This window comes from Mixophyes fleayi, chromosome 1 (assembly GCF_038048845.1).
Source record: "Mixophyes fleayi isolate aMixFle1 chromosome 1, aMixFle1.hap1, whole genome shotgun sequence".
Lineage (NCBI taxonomy): Eukaryota > Metazoa > Chordata > Amphibia > Anura > Limnodynastidae > Mixophyes > Mixophyes fleayi.
Window position 1 is genome coordinate 39,190,026 of NC_134402.1, and position 21,841 is coordinate 39,211,866.

General features: G+C 41.0%; 1 protein-coding gene across 3 annotated transcripts in view; it reads left to right on the forward strand.

The window, feature by feature from the left end:
* Positions 1-21,841, forward strand: part of PPP2R2C (protein phosphatase 2 regulatory subunit Bgamma) — a 121,489-nt gene that overhangs the window by 90,904 nt on the left and 8,744 nt on the right. For all 3 annotated transcript variants that reach the window (XM_075194549.1, XM_075194548.1, XM_075194550.1), the window contains 5 exons: positions 184-296; positions 3,300-3,477; positions 10,161-10,325; positions 17,195-17,364; positions 19,920-20,011. In XM_075194549.1, coding sequence (XP_075050650.1) covers positions 184-296; positions 3,300-3,477; positions 10,161-10,325; positions 17,195-17,364; positions 19,920-20,011 — 718 coding nt within the window. The remainder of the gene's footprint in view (positions 1-183; positions 297-3,299; positions 3,478-10,160; positions 10,326-17,194; positions 17,365-19,919; positions 20,012-21,841) is intronic.

Below are 21,841 nucleotides of genomic sequence, written 5' to 3' on the forward strand. Positions count from 1 at the left end.
ATTGAACAAGTAAAACCTAAACATACATGCAAAAAAAAAAAACAAAAAAAAAAATAACACCCTTTAAGAAACAAAAATGTCACTAGGCTTTGGAAAACTGTTTACTAAAGATACACAATTTTAAAAAAAAACCAATATCTCGGGGTAATATTTAAATGTATCGCTGATGTTGTTTAATTCTAGATAAAACAATCAAATTATGGAAAATTAGTGAGCGTGACAAGAGGCCGGAGGGTTACAACCTTAAAGATGAAGAAGGGAAAATGAAAGATCTTTCCACAGTGACCTCATTACAGGTGGGACGTTTTGGTACATTGTTTATTCACGTGCAAAGGGCATAACTAGAAATACAACAATGAGTACCCTGCTCTACCCCACTTGGTATCCAATAAAGGACATTATGGAGGGTATGACCTTATGATGCTATGTAGAGGGCCCCATCACAGTTTTGTCATTTCTAGTTATGGCCCTGGTTACTGCTGTTCCTGTTGGCATTTACTGTAGCACTGCTCATATTATAGTCCTTTTGTTGTCATTAAGTCTAAAACATGTCCAAGGAATTCACATTTCATGTACTTGTGTAATACATGTAATAAATCTAATGGATTGTTGTTGAGTATTAACACGTAGGCACTCCATCTTTCAGTGGTGGGTTTGGTATTTCTGTTCATCTGTACTCATCTGATATGTACTCATTGAACAGGACACCACCACCACCTGCATCTTGACATTACTAAGGTGTTCTGTAATGAGATGTGATAGGAGCACTCGAACCTCAATTTTGTTTTTTCTTTCACTGTGTTGTAATGGGAAAATACTGTGTTCATTCTAATTTTGGATACATTTCTTCCTGTGGGAGACTATAAATGTCATCTGTAAAAGTGCAAGCTTTCAATGCAATGCTATATTTATTTTGTGACTTCACGTGCCTATTTGTGTGTAAAAGTGACATTGTCTGTATGGATGCAAAATATTGCACCTTGTGATGGCGGAACTGGGCAGATTTAGGGAAGGCTGTGTTTGGCACCATTGGGGAGAGTGCAGGGGCGCACGCAGGGGGGGTTTCTGGTTCTCCAGAAACCCCTCCCCTCCACGAAGAACGGGGGCTAAACAGTTTCCCTACATAGCGGCACTTTACTGTACAGCAGCCACGACGCTGTCAAAGAAGTGTCCGCGGCAGTGCTGTATTGTACAATACAGCACCGCCACAGACTCTTCTTTGAGAGCACCGCGGCTGCTGTACAATACAGTGCCGCCGAATGGAGCTGCTTTTTTTTCGGGGGGGGGGGGGGAGAAACCCCCTCTTAAAAATCCTGCGTGCGCCCCTCGAGCGTGACATCATTTGGCGAGTGTTGGATCTGGAAATGTCCAAAATATGGAGTAGACAAACCGGTGCTAGACACAAGCCCATAGGTTTACTGGTAGTCTGCACAGATGGATCAAATAAATCTGTGTTTAGTGTACACATTCCTCTGTGCTGGTCACAACTAAGCACAGACAGTTTGTAAAGTCAGTGTCACTTTAAGCAAACACACCATGATGCTAGAACATCACATCTAAGCATCATGGCTGTGACTGTCTACACATCTTGATGAATAGAACCCAACCTCCCCCCAAAAAGTGTCGCTATGACATTTAGTGGTTGTCTCTAGAGTTCTATTTAACCTTTAAAATTTCCTCCTACACAATCATGTTTTGGCACTCGGCGTGAATAAGTTGAATACTAATTTAACAATATTGCTGTAGATTATTCTTATTTTGTGGAAGAGAGTAGATTCCAATAGTCAATAGCACAATATTAAACTTGTTTTGTAAATATCCGCCTGCAGCCTGCAAGCGTTCACACATAAATACAACATGCACAACTTAAAATTAAAAACAACTTGACACTTTTTTATTATACTTTAAATGCACCTCTTCTGTACATATTAATAAAGTCCAGAGAATCGTACCCACCAATAGTCCTTGTTCTGGCCAGTCCGGATTTGCGGTATCCAAGAGGGGTGGAGCTTCCAAGTTTGATTATATAGCCTCAGGTGAATGTGAGTGTAGCTGGGTAGATCAGGGGTGTGGCCGAATTATGTCCTGATGTTGCTGATAGCCATGGAAATTGAGAAAACTCTGTAACATTCGCATCCAAGATACAGACCACAAGCAGTAGTGCTGTCAACCCAAACAAATCATTGATTATTTGAATTACTGGTAGAATGCATTGGTTTCTTTTATACAGCGTGAAATAGAGGTTGATGCTATCGAGATCTGAGGTAACGGGGTATGTGGGTAAGATGGCAGCAAACTGTACATAGGGCGCGGAAAAAATGAAAATACGGTCCTGTCAAACATTTTCACACGTTTATGTTACTTTAACATAAAAATATTTTTTTTTATTTCTGTTGTTACCCTTTTGTTTGTCCCTTCAACTGTGTTTGTTACCCTTTCTTTTTTTCTGTACCCCATTTAACTTTGCAAAACTCAATAAAAATTTATTGAAGTAAAAAAATATATATTTTTTTATACATTTTGTGGCTATTAACCATAAATACAGGTTGTAGGAACTCTATTTAATGTCAATCATAATATTGCATCAGCCTCTGTTATAAATTTAACTAAACCATGCTCGCTCATGTGGCCAGCAGGGTAATAGTTACAGGGTGCCCCTCCGTGAACTAGAGGGTAATGGTGACTCCAAATCAAATCCTCTGCATAAATCCATGAATAGTAGAGATGCTACTTCGCGCTTTTTCGGATTTGAAAACAAGGCAAAACCTCATTGTTACCTCGTTGGATCTCGCGATTTTTGCATTCCTTTTTTAAGATCCAACATAGCGAGTGGTGGGAGGACGGGCAGACCCCCATTTTTCTTTTCTACCACTGCTGTGTGCCAATGTGTCCTAGATGTGCTAGGAACTGCCGTGTGTGTGTCATTGCTCTGTCGCTTACCATCCAGCCATGTCGCTGCAGTCTTTGTTTGAAAGTGTATGAAAATAATATTGTGACCTGTGAGGTGGTCAAAATTGACTGCAAATGACTTTAAATTAGTGTTATTGCAGTTAATAATAATGTAGAAAAAAGAGCAAAATTATGTGCTTTTAGCATATTTTAGGATTTTTTCTAAAATATCCAAAACCAAATCACACGAGGGCGGTTTTGCCAAAACACGAAGCTAATCCAGATCCACTTCCAAACCACTTCACGGGGGTCAGTGAGCATCTCTAATGAATAGAGCTTACCGTACCTTTTCATTGGTCTAAATGACGCCTCTGTTTACACGTCTTTATCATACGTCCTTCTCTTTTCAGGTGCCGGTTTTGAAGCCCATGGATCTGATGGTGGAAGTTTCCCCGAGGAGAATATTTTCCAACGGTCACATGTATCATGTCAACTCCATCTCTGTCAACAGTGACTGCGAGACGTACATGTCAGCTGACGATCTCAGAATTAACCTCTGGCACCTGGCAATCACAGACCGGAGCTTCAGTATCCTTTTATATAGCAGAGGGGGTTAGAGGGGCACTCTGGGAAATAACTCACACATAAAGGGGTCACAGCTGTAATAGAAGCCAGGTACGGGGAAAGCCAATAATTCTGTGAATATTAGTGTGAATGACCTATACTATGGGAAAGAATGATTTACCCTGTGTGCATATAATCAGTGTTCTTATATAGGGCCTGATTTAGAGTTTCACGTGGAATTTTGACTTTGGGATACACACAAAACTGCGTCCGTACACTGACGTTTCTAAGGCTGTATCTTTCATCTGATAATATGCGCAACTTGACATCTATAGTTTAGGAATGTCCCATGCACAAATGCAGCTGTCATCAACTCAGAATCTTGCACCAGGCGTATGGGACACACAAGGACACGCCTCCTGAAAGGCTTATCTTACAGGGACTGGGACTGATGTGAGTGAGTTCTCTGTACAGTGCCGCGGAATTAGTGGCGCTATATAAATAAATGATGATGATTATGATCTCTAAACATGGCCGCATTCTTCTACACGTTTGTATTTTAGAAAAACATATTTATACGCTCTGCAAACAGACTTCCACCCAACTCTAAATCTAGTATATACTGCGCGATGTAACTTAGGACCGTAATAAGATTCCCAACTACCACTGAAATTTTGTAATCAGGTATTCTACAAAATTTGGATTCCTGACAAATCTGGATCAAAACCAAAACAAGTGACTAAAAGTAACTAATAGTAATAGCACGGTGGGGTTCCGTGCCAAAAAACCCTGCAGTGTAGGAGAACTCATCGCTGTCAGCGCTGTAACTGTTTTTATCCCCAATGAGAACGATCAGGGGAGTTGGCGCAAACAGTTACTAACACAGACACCGACTGCGCAGTATTGCAGCTACGCCCAGTTAACGCATGCATTACCAACTGACACCGCAATGTTCGGATTCGAGCTGCAGCCAGTTGTGATTGGGCAGGAGCACTTTTGTGGGTAAGTTCCACTGAACTGCAGTGGATGACGGCATGGATCTCCCATTGTTCTACTAGTTGGGAGGACAGGGGGTTTTTTTTTGGTGGAATTATCATTTTACCAATTTATTCAGATTTTTATTAAGCCCTAGTTACACAACAGATTTCAAACATATTTTCTTGATACTTTGATGTTTACAATTTTGAGCTTTACAATTTTTTTTTGTCCTAATTAATCCTCAGAAGGCTTTTTAAAAAAAACACTGATTTTGACACAAGTCCAGGTCGACTTATCCCTTTGCCGCATTAATGTTTCACATAATATACACTGCTATTCTCTTCAGCTACTGAATTAAGATTGAATGTGATCAGCAGAGGAGATACTGCGTTGCCTGATGTCTAGATTCAATTATTTTGTGTCAATTGAACCAGGGACATCTTTCCTTGAGAGCTGATTGTTTTACACACTCCTGGGTATATTCTAGCATCTCAATGGTAGCACCACTCTCAATTAGACAGCTGCCATCAGCAGGAATTTTTGCCCTCACCAGTAATTTATTTTTGGGATCGGTGCTTTCAGGAGTATGATATTCTATTTTAATAATGGCTGCTTCTCTCTCTTTAGGGCTCCTATGGGCTTAGATTAATTAGGAAGCCAACAAAAGCCTCCAATTTTAATCAGCAAAACGTTCTATTAGATTTTCGCCGCTTCTGAAAATGCTTTCATCAGTTAATCCTCCGTCACGTGCCGCGAATAAGTATTTTCTGGATCGAGGGTGGTGTTTCTGGAGTAATCTAATGGTAGAATAAGCGATACATTTGATTAGAAACAAAAATGTTTGTTATTTATTTATACATTTTCGTTGGCTTTTTTTTATGTCACCACTATGAAAAACTATAATCAAACTTAGAAGATGATGGCTCCGGTTTATAGTGAGCAAGGTGTCTTCTGACAGTGGAGGTAATGTACGAAAGGTGCTCACTGGGCCCAGCAGAGCGGCATGGTTGTAAAGAGAAGCACGCTGTGCAAATGTGGACACGTCGCATTAAAGTCCAACCTCCTAAAGCTTTAGTACTTCTTGAAATAAACATTTCAGTTTGGCACCTTTACGACAAGCACCAGCATGCCCAAGCCCTTAATGGCAGCCTGGGCATGCTGGGACCTTTAGTGCACCAGGGACAAATTGGATTTCTGCACTTAAACAGTTAATATTACCCCACACCCACTGCCCCAGGGGTGTAGGGAGAGCTCTAGTGCTATCAGCGTGGGACTAGTTACACCTAGGGCCAGGGGGTCTGCATTTTTTTTTTGTAGACCCAATCTCCCTAGGGAATCCAGCCCCGTTTGGCATTGTGGAAGAGGGGGCCGTGCTCTGCGGGTTTCCCTGCAATAGTGCCACCGGCTCAGGCTGGCAAAGGCTAGTGCTGGTAATAATAAAATCAGAGGGACCCCATGCTTTTTGCCCAAAATTTTGCTAGTACCAGCCTAGGCTGGCAGCACTAGGGTTGGTGAAGCTGTTTGGGGGGGTGGGGATCCTTTTTTTTTTTTTTTTTTTTCCATTTATTGCAATTTATATTGTTTTAATTTTTTATTGACATACATTTTTATTTATGTCGACATTTTAAATGTACACATTTTACATGATGACATTATGAACGTGTAGACATTATGAACGTGTAGACATTATAGTAATATAGTTGATGAGGTTGAAAAAAGACACCAGTCCATCAAGTTCAACCTATTTTGGATCTCCTGCGATCCTGAACTTATATTTGAAATTGATCCAGAGTAGGCAACCGCCAATCTGTTTCAATTGTGAAAATCCCCCCAGACTCAATATTGCAGTCCTATTTTTACCCTATATCCACTACTATGCTTCATTTTAATTAACGGTCGTATCCCTGGATACACTTTTCCGCTAAAAATTTGTCTAACCCTTTCTTAAACATATCTATTGAATTGACTCTCTACATTATAACATTTTCGACATTATGAATGCCCACATTTAATATCCAACCCTGCTGATCAACCTCACTCAAGCTAAACATATTGTCAGCTTCTAGATATTTGCATTTCAATCTGATATCTCTAAATATGCAGAATACATTATTAGAAAGCTGAACACAAATTGTATAGAAAATGATTGTGTGGTTCATAGCACCAGAAAACACCTCCTAATCCTCAATCTCTTGCTGGTTTATGTTCCCCATGCTCCTCACGGTAACTGCTTAAGGCTCCCACATGGCCTTGTGCACTCCGCGTACTTACATAAACACACATGAAACACCGGCAGAGAGAACGATTTTCCTCTATTAAAGGCTGCAGTTATATTATGGTACATATTGTAGAAAAGATTAATTATTTCCCCAGTCTTTCAAGTTGTGCAAAATAAAATAAGCTCCCTTTGTGGGGCTTACACCATAGAAGATATCAGAAAGGGTAGCCTCCGGTAACCTTACAGAAACATAAGTCCAGGCACATTATTTCTTATAATATACACTTTTCATTTTAGAACACAATAAGTTGCTAGTGTGTGAGAGAAGCTCTCATACCTATGCTATGAATATAATTATATGTAACACCTCCTTTTCTAGGATTAAGGCGTATAAGGGTGTGAGTGGGTGTGTTCCGGTTCCTGGCCCACTAGTTTATCTTTACTCTCGGTGTGCAGCACCTCTTCCCTGGTCCTCCAACAGTAAGCTCTTCGCGGGGTAGTGCCCTTGTTCAGTGACACCAGAGGGAGACCAAGGAACCCTCCACCCCCTTACTCTCAACCCCAGGCTTGAATACAGAAAACACACACCACTATGTAGAGAGAAACCACTGGCACGTTTATTTATTTATTTATTTATTATTCCCCAGGCTAGTTTCTTTTCTAGTAAGTTTGCATAACAAATGCACATTTAAAATAGTATATCGGCTCATAGGTAAACTAAACAACAGATTAACCTTTAGCTTATTATATAATAACATACAGTTCTTAATATCCTAAAGACTAACTTCAGAGGCACCTCTGCATCTTAACATTATTCTAGCGAGCAGTTCACGCTAAACAGTGACATGTAAAAACATGGCAGTTGAAACCAATATAACTTTCACATATAAATATGACTGTCCAATACAATATATATATATATATATATATATATATATATATATATATATATATATATATATATATATATATATATATATTATGCAGCACACATCATAAAGTACATTTGGTATTTATGTCTACAGGATCAGTTTGTTACTTTTCAGTAATACTGTATGAGTTCTCAGTAGAACTAAATGGTAACTGCAATACTTCTATGGTAGAGATACCTCCAACAAGCAATAATAAAATAGTCATAAACACAGATTTCTCAGATGTTTGTCACATGTAGCAAAACTCCAGCCTCTCTTGAGTGGTTTTAATAACAATACCGAACTCTTATAACTAATTTCCTATATGACTCAGGCCATAAGCTTGGCTAACTATCCCTAAACTTGCCCTTTAAAATGTAACTTAGTCCCTGAACAAGGGTATATCTCATTAATCTTCGGGACTTCCCACCTAGTCTCTGACTAACTAAATTAATATGTACATTTGGCTCAGATCTTCTAGGAAAACAAAAAGTATAATAAAACTAAAGGGTACTTATCAATATATTGCTTCAGGTCCAGTTTCAGACAATCTCTCATTATGTCCACTCTGTCATTCATCTGTACTACCACGTAGCTCTACCTGCTCTACACTGACTGCTTCCCACTGCCCCATCTTCCTCTCCTCCCTCCTATCTTACCTCTCCTCCAGTGTTGTTCTTCTTACCCATCTTCTTTGCCCAATATTCTTACCTAATACAACCCCTCCTCCTGCCAGCTCACCTGTTTAACCTCCACCTCCTCTGCTACCCACTTGGACCGCTAATATTAATGTCCTTTTATCTCCTGTTCTCTCACTAACCCCTCCTTCTAGAATGTAAGCTCTCAGAGGCAGGGTTCTACACCCTGTCTCATGTGTGTCCAATCTCTGTCTTCCTTGTTTGTCCCTGTCATGTCTTATGCTGAATGGTTTCTGAACGTTTCCATGCATTTATTTTTTTCTGCAATGTACCCATGTACATGTTATTATGTCCACTATTTTTATGTATGCCATATCTGTACTATTATGCTAGGTGCTACAGAGTCTGTGGCACCATTCAAATAAATGATGCTAACAAGAATAATAGTATTATCTAACCAGTGTTAACGGAATATAAATTTCAGTCTACATTTTAGTTGGCAGAACGAATCGTAGCTACAGAATCTGAGCTCCAAGCTCTGGGTTCTGATTTCAGCTTGTTAGGAACCCCTGCAGCCAGCACGACAAAACACGGAGTCTGCTCCGAAAGTCTGGTGTTCACTGGAGCCCCTAGTGGTGGGGACAGACTTGGCTGCAGACAAACAGAGGGTGGTGAGATGTGCACTGACTGGGGAGAACCCAGGGATAGCGTGTAATAGCAGACAGCAGAGTGAAATCCAGGCAAGGGTTAAGGGCCGGCAGCAGACAACGAATCCAGAGAACAAGCCGAGGTCAGAGGTCACAGGCAATACAACAAGGTCTAGAAACAAGCCAGGGGTCATACACGGGAAATCAGATCTAGAACACAGCACAGGAGCAGGAAAACAGGGAACAGGAGCCTAGCTACACCGGGAAGCTATAACTGGCAGTGAGGCTCTGTCCTCACTGCCTTAAGTAGGGAGAGGAACCAATCAGGGCAGTGTGCGGCGAGACTCCTCCCAATACATATCAGCCAATCCCAAGTGAACAGACTATCAGCCTAAATGAACAGTGGTAGCTCCAGACTCAGGAATGCTGAGTAGTGTGTCCATGTATATACATATTTAACATCCTACCTCCCACAATAGTTTCTGGCAGCTGCACCAGTCAAGGCTCTGTTAAATTTCTTCTGCACGCATGCGCCCGGCTGTAGTACAGCTGGCCGGGCGCTGCAGCAGGCGAGACAGAGCGTCCCGGTTGTTGCCCAGGCAACCGAGACGTGAGGGGCGGAAGTGACGTCCCGGTCGTCATGGAGACGGCCGGGACGTCCGAGAGAGCCGGAAGTAACACAGCTCTGCTCCACTCTGGCGCACAGTAGAAGAAAACTGATCTGTTTCGGTTTCAGGGTCTTGAAACTGGCTCTGCAATACCGTTCATCCATGGTAGCAAGTTATGTAGTGGGTTAGTTACAAAAAATGCCAATTCAACTTCTACTTTTGGCTGTTATGTTACATTCAACTAAACGTGATTTTACTGTATTAGTAGAATATGTTTACTCCAATCATAGGGGTAATTATTAATCATTTACAGACACATTTTGGCACTTGTACAGACATAAGCATGGTTTCCGACAGATTGTAAATTAGAATGTCTAGCAGGGAAAGATTTGGGCTTACAGTGAAGTGAACACAAAACCTGGTTGGCAATCACTAGACACAGGCAGCTACTGATCATATGTAATAATTACAAGTCCATTAGAGCAAATCCTTCTCCGGTCACACAGAATAGCTAATGCTGATAACTGGAAATGACTCTGGAATTGGTTCAACCACTCCTCATATGCAAAGAAGACAATTACAGCGCTATTATTATTGTTAAAGCTTTCTAGATTAGGAGACAAAAATCATATTCCTTAATTGCCCACAAAGAGTGCACGGACCTGTGTAATGTAACATTAATTTTTCTTAATAACATCCAAAATCAGACATTGTAGACATCAAGCCGGTAAACATGGAGGACTTGACGGAAGTGATCACCGCAGCTGAATTTCATCCCTATCATTGCAATCTTTTTGTGTACAGCAGCAGCAAAGGATCTCTGAGACTCTGTGACATGAGGGCGTCCGCACTCTGTGACAAACATTGTAAACGTAAGTGTCATACCAGAATATATTATTACATAAGTGTCATACAGGATATATTATTACATAAGTGTCATACCAGAATATATTATTACATAAGTGTCATACCAGAATATATTATTACATAAGTGTCGTACCAGAATATATTATTACATAAGTGTCATACCAGAATATATTATTACATAAGTGTCGTACCAGAATATATTATTACATAAGTGTCGTACCAGAATATATTATTACATAAGTGTCGTACCACGATATATTATTACATAAGTGTCATACAGGAATATATAATTACATAAGTGTCATACCAGAATATATTATTACATAAGTGTCGTACCAGGATATATTATTACATAAGTGTCATACAGGAATATATAATTACATAAGTGTCATACTAGAATATATTATTACATAAGTGTCGTACCAGGATATATTATTACGTAAGTGTCATACAGGAATATATAATTACATAAGTGTCATACTAGAATATATTATTACATAAGTGTCGTACCAGGATATATTATTACGTAAGTATCGTACTAGAATATATTATTACATAAGTGTCGTACCACGATATATTATTACATAAGTGTCATACAGGAATATATAATTACATAAGTGTCATACTAGAATATATTATTACATAAGTGTCGTACCAGGATATATTATTACGTAAGTGTCGTACCAGGATATATTATTACGTAAGTGTCGTACCAGGATATATTATTACCTAAGTGTCGTACCAGGATATATTATTACGTAAGTGTCGTACCAGGATATATTATTACGTAAGTGTCGTACCAGGATATATTATTACCTAAGTGTCGTACCAGGATATATTATTACCTAAGTGTCGTACCAGGATATATTATTACATAAGTGTTGTACCAGAATATATTATTATATAAGTGTCGTACCAGGATATATTACTACGTAAGTGTCGTATAAGGATATATTATTACTTATGTGTATCAAAATATATTATTACGTAAGTGGTGCAATAATATATATTATTAAGTAAGTGGCGTACTAAGATACATTACCTGGACAAAAGTATTTGGCCACACCTGCTAATTATTGAATTGAAGTGTTTCAATCTGACCCGTTGCCAGAGGTGTATAAAATCAAGCACCTAGCCATGCAGTCTCCATTTGCAAACATTTGTGATACAAAATGGGTGGTTCTGAAGAGCTCAGTGACTTCATGTGTAGTACTGTGATAGGATGTCACCTTTGCAATAAGACGGTTCGTGAAATTTCATCCCTTCTGGATATTCCACGGTCAACTGTAAGCGATATTATTAGAAAGTGGAAGCGTTTAGGAACAACTGCAACTCAGCCACGAAGTGGAAGACCACGTAAATTCACAGAGTGGGGTCAACAACTGCTAAGGCGCATGGTGCGTAAAAGTCATCAACGCTCTGCTGATTCCATAGCTGAAGAGTTCCGAACTTTCACTGGCATTAATGTAACCACAAAAACTGTGCAATAGGAGCTTAATGGAATGGGTTTCCATGGCTGAGCAGCTACATGCAAGCTTCACATCACCAAGACCAATGCCAAGCGTCGGATGGAGTGGTGTAAAGCACACCGACACTGGACTGTGGAGCAGTGGAAACGTGTTCTGTGGAGTGACGAATCACGCTTCTCTGGTTGGCAGACAGATGGACGAGTCTGGGTTTGGTGGATGCAGGGAGAACGTTACCTGCCTGACTGCATTATGCCAACTGTGAAGTTTGGTGGAGGAGGGATAATGCTATTGGGCTGTTTTTCATGGTTTGGGCTAGGCCCCTTATATCCAGTGAATGGCAATCTTAATGCTTCAGCATACCAAGTCATTTTGGACATTTCTATGCTTCCAACTTTGTGGCAACAGTTTGGGGTAGACCCTTTTTTATACCAACATGACTGTGCCCCAGTGCACAAAGCAAGGACTACAAAGACATGGTTTGATGAGTTCGGTGTGTAAGAACTTGACTGCCGGCACAGAGCCCTGACCTCAACCCCAAACGAACACCTTTGGGATGAACTGGAACGAAGATTGCGAGCCAGTCCTTCTCGTCCAACATCAGTGCCTGACCTCATAAATGCTCTACAGAATGAATGTGCACAAATTCCCACAGAAACACTCCAACATCTTGTGGAAAGCCTTCCAAGAAGAGTGGAAGCTGTTATCTCTGCAAAAGGGGGACCAACTCCATATTAAAGTATATGTATTTGCATACAATGCCTTTACAGTCCCTGTTGGTGTAATGGTCAAGCGTCTGAATACTTTTGTCCATATAGTATATATTATTATGTAAGTGGCGTATTAAAATATATTGTTATGTAAGTGTCATGCTAAAATATATTGTTACAGCGGGGTTGTACTAAGATATTTAAAATTGCGAAGACAATAAGATTTTGGTTGCACAATTCTACTAAAGTGTTCAAGTATTTAACTATGTGGGCTTGTCAAACTGCATCAGAATCCGTTTGAGATTGGACAGGGTTTCACCAGGTATGGTGGAGAAACAAGTGGCCTCACGGCAGCATTCTTGGGTTTACCATTGGACCTGTAGGAAAGATCGGCGGGACATACTCTGCCCTGAAATTTGACTGTTCAGCAAGGCATCTAAAATACCATATAGATGCAAGTTGACCCTACAACCAAATGTGCCTAGTGTGCCAAAAAGCCCACTGATCTGGTAGTTAGGTAATCAAATTTATTCTAAGTACAGTATAACTATGTGTTTTTAGCTTTCAGTGTTACTATACTTTTTTATGATTTAATATTTTACATTAAATAACTATATGGTTTCAGTTTAAATGATTTCTACTTTTGGACAACCCCTTCCCCCTTGTGTAGAAAATAGAGGTGGGTGTTCCCACACTCTGATCCCTTCCCCAGGCTAAAAGGAATGTTTGCTACATAGCAGTTCTGACAGACCAATATATTGATTTCTCCTTACTTAGTTAATATTGGCAAATTACATACGTTTCAAATAGGTCAACGTTTATTAACAAGTGCACAGGGTTATTTTGTTACTGCATTTGTGTGCAGGGCAGCACGGTGGCTTAGTGGTTAGCACTTCTGCATCACAGCACTGGGGTCATGAGTTCAATTCCCGACCATGGCCTTATCTGTGTGGAGTTTGTATGTTCTCCCTGTGTTTGTGTGGGTTTCCTCCGGGTGCTCCGTGTGTATGTATGTTAGGGAATTTAGATTGTAAGCCCTAATGGGGCAGGGACTGATGTGAGTGAGTTCTCTGTACAGCGCTGCGGAATCAGTGGCGCTATATAAATAAATGGTGATGATGCTGATGATATCTGATTAGAAATCACTTTACTACAGGCATAGTCCATAGAGTATAGTGCCACAAACACAGGTTTTGGTCTATGACAAATATGTACAGTAAAGTACCCAGTTTCCTGAATGGCTGGTTCATGCTAATAATGTACATTTTAATTAAAAAAAATAAACAAATTCAGTAGCAAAATGTTCCTGAAAGCTAATTTAATATTGACTTTTTCAAATGGATGTAGCTTGCCAATACCAGCTTCAATACTGAGGCACACAATGGATTTACTTATGGTCTCCGTGTGCTTCTTTTTCTAGGCAGAAATCCAAAGCAAATTTCATTTTTGAGTATTTGGGCATAAACAGTTATGTCCAAGCACTTGTGTCACTTAAAAGGGAAGAACACACAAATGTTTTGTTATTTTGCATTTTGTTTTTACCCTTATGCGTAAATCAATAATAAAATGATTTGCAAATGATATTTATTAACTTGTCTGCTACCTTCTAGTGGAAAGATGAGTTTGAGCGGACATGAATCAATTCAGTTTGAAAAGACAACAACTGTCCATTTTTATTGTGTTGAAAAAAATGTTTCCAGATTGTATTAATATGAATTAGGGCAGTGGTTCCCAAACTTTCTCAGTTCGAGGCACCCTTACGGTCACCATAATTTTTCCAAGGCACCCCTAAGCCAAAATAATTACCAGGTAGTCTCATTTTTTAAGTAGTTGGGTCAAAATAACGTAAGATGTATTTAGGCCCCTTCACCATCACATTGTGCCCCTTCATCATATCACTGCACCCCTTCACTATATCACTTTGTCCCCCTTCGCTATCCCACACTCTGTGCCCCCCTCTTCATCAGCTCACACTCTGTGTCCCCCTCTTCATCTGCTCACACTCTGTCCCCCCCTTCAGCATCTCACTCTGTCTCCCCCTTCAGCATCTCTCTCTGCCCCCCCCCCCCTTCAGCATCTCACTCTGTCCCCCGTTCACCATCTCTCTCTGCCCCCCCATCAGCACCTCTCTCTGTCCCCCCCCTTCAGCATCTCTCTCTGCTTCCCCCTATCAGCATCTCTCTCTTCCCCCCTCTTCAGCATCTCACTCTGTCCCCCCTTTAGCATCTCACTCTGCCCCCCCCTTCAGCATCTCACTCTGTCCCCCCTTCAGCATCTCTCTGCCCCCCTTCAGCATCTCTCTCTGTCCCCCCCCTTCAGCATCTCTCTCCCCCCCCCTTCAGCATCTCACTCTGCCCCCCCCTTCAGCATCTCACTCTGTCCCCCCCTTCAGCATCTCACTCTGTCCCCCCCTTCAGCATTTCTCTGCCCCCCCTTCAGCATCTCTCTCTGCCGCCTCCTTCAGCATCTCACTCTGTCCCCCCCATTCAGCACGTCACTCTGTCCCCCCCTTCAGCATCTCTCTCTGTCCCCCCCTTCAGCATCTCACTCTGTCCACCCCCCCTTTCAGCATCTCACTCTGCCCTCCCCCCCCTTCAGCATCTTACTCTGTCCCCCCCCACTTCGGCACCTCACTCTGTCCCCCCTTCAGCAACTCACTCTGTCCCCCCCTTCATCTAATTCTGTTCCCCCCCTTCAGCATCTCACTCTGTCCCCCCCCTTTAGCATCTCACTCTGTCCCGCCCCCCTTCAGCATCTCTCTCTGTCCCCCCCTTCAGCATCTCCCTCTTTTCCCCCCACCTCAGTATCTTACTCTGTCCCCCTTTCAGCATCTCACTCTGTCCCCCCCTTCAGCATCTCACTCTGTCCCCCCCCTTCAGCATCTCATTCTGTCCCCCCCTTCAGCATCCCATTCTGTCGTCCCCCCACCTCAGCATCTCACTCTGTCCCCCCTTCAGCATCTCACTCTGTCCCCCCCTTCAGCATCTCACTCTGTCCACCCCCCCCTTCAGCATCTCTCTTTGCCCCCCCTTCAGCATCTTTCTCAGCCCCCCCCCCCCCCCTTCAGCGTCTCACACTCTGTCCCCCTTCACTCTCCGTTCCTTTACTTACCTTCTTTCCTTATGTCCTCTCTGCTGCTGCTCCTCACTGACACTGTCGGACGTCACGCCCGGCAGTCAGTGAGAACAGTGAGGAGGAGGATCCGGCGCTGCAAGGGCGGCCGCGGCACCCCTGTGACAGCGCCGCAGCACCCCAGGGAGCCGCGGCACACACTTTGGGAACTGCTGAATTAGGGAGTATATTTAATTATATTTGAATTAACACCTTCAACAAAATGTTCACACAAGTTTCAGTTTTCTGAAGACAGTAAAAAAAAAAATTACTTTTGGACATTTTTAATCTTATTTTTCTTAACTAGTGATAATAGCCATATACGTTTTATTTTACTGCACTTGAAAGCAAGAGGTGTTAGTACAGGCACGTCATGTCACAAGAGTATCAAATCTTTCGGCTTTAAACAAATGAGAGCTTTTATAACATGGCGTGTAAAATTTGGGATGTCTTCCAATTTTGTTTTTTTGTAGCTTCCTTTTTGTGGCAACATACAGAGATTTTCATTCTTGTAGTAGAGAAATTAGCAATTAGACAGATGTGGGGTAAAATGTTATATGCAGCCTTTATGGCAGTGTAGAATTATTTCTGACAGTTTTCAGAACTGAAGCATGTAATTTAGAATGAGCATTTATACTGTACAATCACAGCGAATTAGCGATTGAAACATGGTCTGCTAAATAAGTATTCAGGACATCATTGGTATTGTGAACAAAACGTAATATAAAGTACGATCTTGGTGTATTGTGCCAGTTATCTGTGAAACATAGTAAGCTAAGCTTGTGTATTACACTCTCTGTTAGTTGAAATACATTTTTTTATAAAATTAAGTATTCACAACCTCCTATGTCTATATTTTAGGCAATTTCAATTGATACTATAACCAGTGAAATTAAACTTAAAATAATGGTTTTGTATACACTCAGGGGACACTTTATTAGGTACACCTGTACATTAATGCAACGCAATTCATAAAAGCATACAGACATGGTCTAGAACAGGGGCAAACACAGGATTTTGTAGAGGGGGGTTTCCACACCATGCCACCAGTGGGTGTGACCAGCATGCACGGGGGCGTGGCTATAATATTAGACAGTGCTTGGCTGCTCTCCAACTCTTCCTATCCCCATAATATACATGGGCAATGCTGCGTGCACTACTGTTAGGTGCACGCAGCTCTCCCTTTTCAAGTAGAGTTGTGTGAAGCGGGAGCAGGGTCCAGCCACCTCAATTATACAGAGCCCCAGGCTTGGAGAGGGGTTTCCGGGCACTAGGAAACCCACCCCCCTCGGTTTGCCGATGCAGAGGTTCAGTTTTTTGTTCAGACCAAACACCAGAACGGAGAAGATATGTGATATAGGTGACTTTGATCGTGGAATGATTGCTGGTGCCAGACAGGGTGGTTTGAGTATCTCAGAAACTCATTTCAGTGGAGACAGAGATTGCAAAATTCTATCCTATTAAAATAAATGTAAATTGGTTTATTCTTTAAAATTCAGGGAAATATTAATTTATCCCTTTGTGACAACCGAGTAAATGACAACTTGTAGTGTAAGACTAATGTGATATATTTTATCTGTTTCGCAGTTTATGAAGAGCCAGAGGACCCCAGCAACAGATCATTTTTCTCTGAAATCATCTCATCAGTTTCCGATGTCAAATTCAGCCACAGCGGACGTTACATGCTTACACGTGATTACCTCACCGTCAAAGTCTGGGATCTAAACATGGAAACCAAGCCCATTGAGACCTACCAGGTAGACGTGTGTCATGTTGTACATTTATGGTGTTGGATGGAATGGGCAGTTTTGACTCCAGTAACTGTTGCTGTTGATTACTACAAGCAGAAAGGGGCTGTTATCAGTAGTTATTGAATGTTATTTTATTAATTTATTAATTTGACTCTAGTATAGGTAGTGATCCCTATAAATATATGAGATAATCCACCAACGCCGGGTGTCGGTGACAAGGACCTATAATATATGTAGTAAGGCCCACCTGCTTTTTAGTGTTTACTATTACATTTTGTAAATGTTGTCCATCTACTTGAATTTATATAGTTTAGAGTCATATTGCCAGGCTGAGGGTGAACATGCCCCCTATGTTGGGGGTTGTGGCATTTTTGTTTTCATTCCTAGAAATATCACACACCAAAGTATACAAGATGAAAGTGGGGGGAGGGGGGGTTGGATTGTTCTGCCCCTGAAAAGAGAAGGTACCTAAATTTTGGCATATTTAGATATTATTAGATACTCTCTCTAGCAGAGTGTATCTAACCAAGGATGATAGTCAAGTAGGGGTATTTATGTGTTAACAATACCTTGGATCTATTTTTCATCTACTCCTAAAGAATAGTTTTTTTTAAATAAAACGGTGCACCAAATATATAGATCACTGTCAGCTCACCTCTTCCCTGCTTTCACTGTCAGCTCACCTCTTCCCTGCTTTCACTGTCAGCTCACCTCTTCCCTGCTTTCACTGTCAGCTCACCTCTTCCCTGCTTTCACTGTCAGCTCACCTCTTCCTTGCTTTCACTGCTTGGCCATAGTCACTCCGTCCCCAAAATACTCATTTTCTTGCGTTACTTCTGTTATGTAGCTCTATTGTTATGTAATATATATTGTATATGTATTGGTATAAAATGTAACATTGTTGGATGTTTGATACCTTCTATTCAGATAGTCCACACTATTATATTGTTAGATGGTGAAGTACTATCTATGTGGAAGATTGAATCCCCTTGTTATGCTGAATAATATTTTGAGGTAGAGGTCATTGGGCAGAGAATATATATGAATTAATTGCTGCCTAATGAGTAATTAGGCAGCAAATATAAGGGAGATATAATTATACAATATAGAGTTGAGATTTAAAAAAGGACTATGTATTTTATAACCTGGAAAAACAAGAGTTAATGCTGTACCGAACACATGGTACTCACGAGACATTGTGAGAGGTGAAATGGCTTTATCACAAGATTATTATCTTGTAAACTCTGTATATCTGATGAAGGTAAGGTTTATCCCCAAACATTATATATTATTTCCGCACTTTCTGTGGTTAACATTTTGTGAAGCTGGGAAACCAGAGTGTGCCTCTATTTTCTGTACTTTTGCATAAACTTTGGTGGATTCCGCACTCTCCCACTTGAAATAGCCGAACACCACGGGCAGGAAGTGATGCCTCCCTGGGCCGGGTGGCGACATTGTGCTTCGTTCCTGTCTCTCCTATTGACAGCACTAATGGATTTAACAAAAGCAGATTTCTAACATACCAAGTATATGCCTTCTAATTACAGGCACTCATCTTTCAGTTTTAAAATGGTGGGGCCTTAATCCCATTGTTGGTAGTCAATACTCATATAAGTAAATCTGCAGTGTGACACCTGTAATTGGTGTTTAAACCCTTTTTAAAAGTGAACGTGGAACCTACACATAGTGGATGCAGCCAATTTGTGGATTGAATGATCATTCACTAGAACTTGTGAACATAAATCAAGCAGTAGAGATAATGGTTCACAGTGCACTCAATAATATAACAAATATAGCACCTACTCACAGATGCAAATAACATACAACATAATAGTACTAAGAAATGTCCGTAATGACCGATATTAGTAACGGTATATCCAAGTCCAGCAGGCTATAGTCCTCCCCTTTGTATTCCCGATCTCCACGGGTCAAGTAAATATCTAAGAAATTAAAAAGATGGGGGCGCTTACATGGTGCATTTCCTTTCATCCCTCTACGCGTTTCGTCTGTAGCGACTTCGTCAGGAGGGGTGGGTCTGACATCATCCCTGACCAGTATTAATGCTAATTTGATGTAAAAATGGGAATGTATTGAAGTTATGGGGTGTAAATATGTTGGACTATAAGAAGATTGTGGGATGATGTCAGACCCACCCCTTCCGACGACGTCGCTACAGACGAAACGCGTAGAAGGATTGGAAGGAATTTGTTGCGTGTGAGGTCTGCTCCTTTCATGGACACTGCAGGATCGACTAGACCAGTGTGTGATGTATGCTTTGATTTTATGATCTTCTGGTACGTGCATCTTTGAGATTTTATATGAATACATTTTATGAAAGATAATGCACCATGGAAGTGCCCCCATCTTTTTAATTTTTTAGATAAATCAAGCAGTACTTCTACAATGTTAGGGTGCATACTAGTTCAGTCTGCACTGTGTATAGGTGACGGGTCCACTATGATATGGATTATGGGTCAATTAGTGAAAAACTTCCCTAGGTAGAAAAAGCAGCCACAATTATGTGTGTTGAATATTCACAAATGTTAGTTTTTGTCCCACAGGTTCATGATTACCTCCGAAGCAAGTTATGTTCTCTGTATGAGAACGACTGTATTTTTGACAAGTTTGAGTGCGCCTGGAATGGATCAGACAGGTAAGAACCACATGCATTTGCTTTTTATGCTGTTTTCTAATTTTTTTTATTCCTTATTACAATATGATAAAGGTGTTGACACTTTTTATTAGCATGATCAGTGGATGGTGACGTTAAAATCTCCAGTATTCTTAATAATGAACATCCCTGCTGAGGCTGCCCTAAAAGGGTTTTCTTTTTAAATCAGTTCGAAAACGATTGAGGTATGTGTCAGGTAATTCAATGCTAGATAGAGGCAGGAAAAAAGTTCAAACAAAAGTTTATTTAAATATGTTGAAAACATTCAGAGGGACTGATGATGAAATACAGAGAAAACACAAGTCTCTAGTGATGGCAGCCTCTGACAGCTGTAGTGAATAAAAGATCTCCAGAGATGCTGGCGGTCTGCAGTACTTCACAGAGAATAATAATAGTTTAGATTTGTAGAAGCACAGTACTCACAAGATGCGATCTTGGCAATGAAGAATATTCAGTATTCCAGATCACTTGAAGACAGCAAAACTCCAAACGCAATTGAGACAAGCCCAGAGCCCCTCAGTGAGGTATCACCAGGCAGAGTGATATAGAGAGATTTTCTTCCTAGTTGAAGCAGAAATCAGAAAACTGAAGCATTCCAGAGAGGAGATTGTGGAGGAGTCCAGAGTAAATTCTATTACTGACAAAGAAGCATAGAAAAGGAGGAGGTTTTAAACACCAAACATCCTATAAGGTCAGGAGAGAAGCACACCCTAATTTTATTAGACAGGTGTACAATGACAGATGCTCAGGAGAGTTAAAGAGGCAATCCTAATGTATGGATGTGTTATATTACGTGTGAAAGTAAAAGCCAATAGTTTTAGAATCTATAGGCATGTCCCAGAGGTCTTACTAGATTAGAAGATTTAGGATTTAGTTTATACCCATATAGCAGAGAGAAACATATTTTGGTTTTGAGAGGACCACCATCAGATAAAAATGTCCTTTAACCTACTGTGCGTAACATAAAATTAATTTATATTATATAAAATAGATTATATATATTATGCACAAAAAATTATTCCTTTCAAAATGTCCAAAGCTGAATTTTCTCTGCCTCCCCTGCGGCTTTGCTTTCTTCCTTAATGTATTGTAATTGGGACAATTGGAGCAGATGAAAGCAGTAGAGCAGGGCCGGACTGGGACTAAAAATCAGCCCTGGCATTTAAAGCACACGGGCCCACCTCTGTTGATGAGCAGGAAAAAAAACACGTGCCACAGCGCATTTGGTGCGCCGCCAAGGGCGTGGCTACATTATGTTGAGGGCATGGTCAAAATGGTGCATTGATACATACATTATAATAAAACATTACATTTATCAGGCCCTCCCCATCCACATTACGTCACCCCCCCAGACACATTTTGACACCCCCAGCCCACTGTACTTATCTATGCTTCTAATGCTGCTGACATTCCTGTTGAGTGAGCAGGGAAGCTCTTAGTCTCACGAGATTAATAAAGCTCATGCAACTTAGAGCTCCTCGGCTTGCTCTGCAGGCTGTGTCCTGCTTTGGACTGGGAGCACAGATCCTCCTGCTGACCAGAACTGGATTAAGGCTCGGGGGGCCCGGGTACTTAAGTCAGGGGGGCTCCTATGATGTAACTTGGCTATTAGACACATTTTTGACAAATACAAAGGCAATACTGTGTGCACTACTGTTAGGTGCATGCAGTTCTGCCTTAACAAGCAGTACAGTGTGAAGCAGGACATATCTCCCAACTGTTCTTGTAGTCAGACCAAATCCTGACTAAGCGGGACAGTCACCCACCAAATTCAGAACAGTTGGCAGACTGTCCTGGTCTCTCCTACCTGTC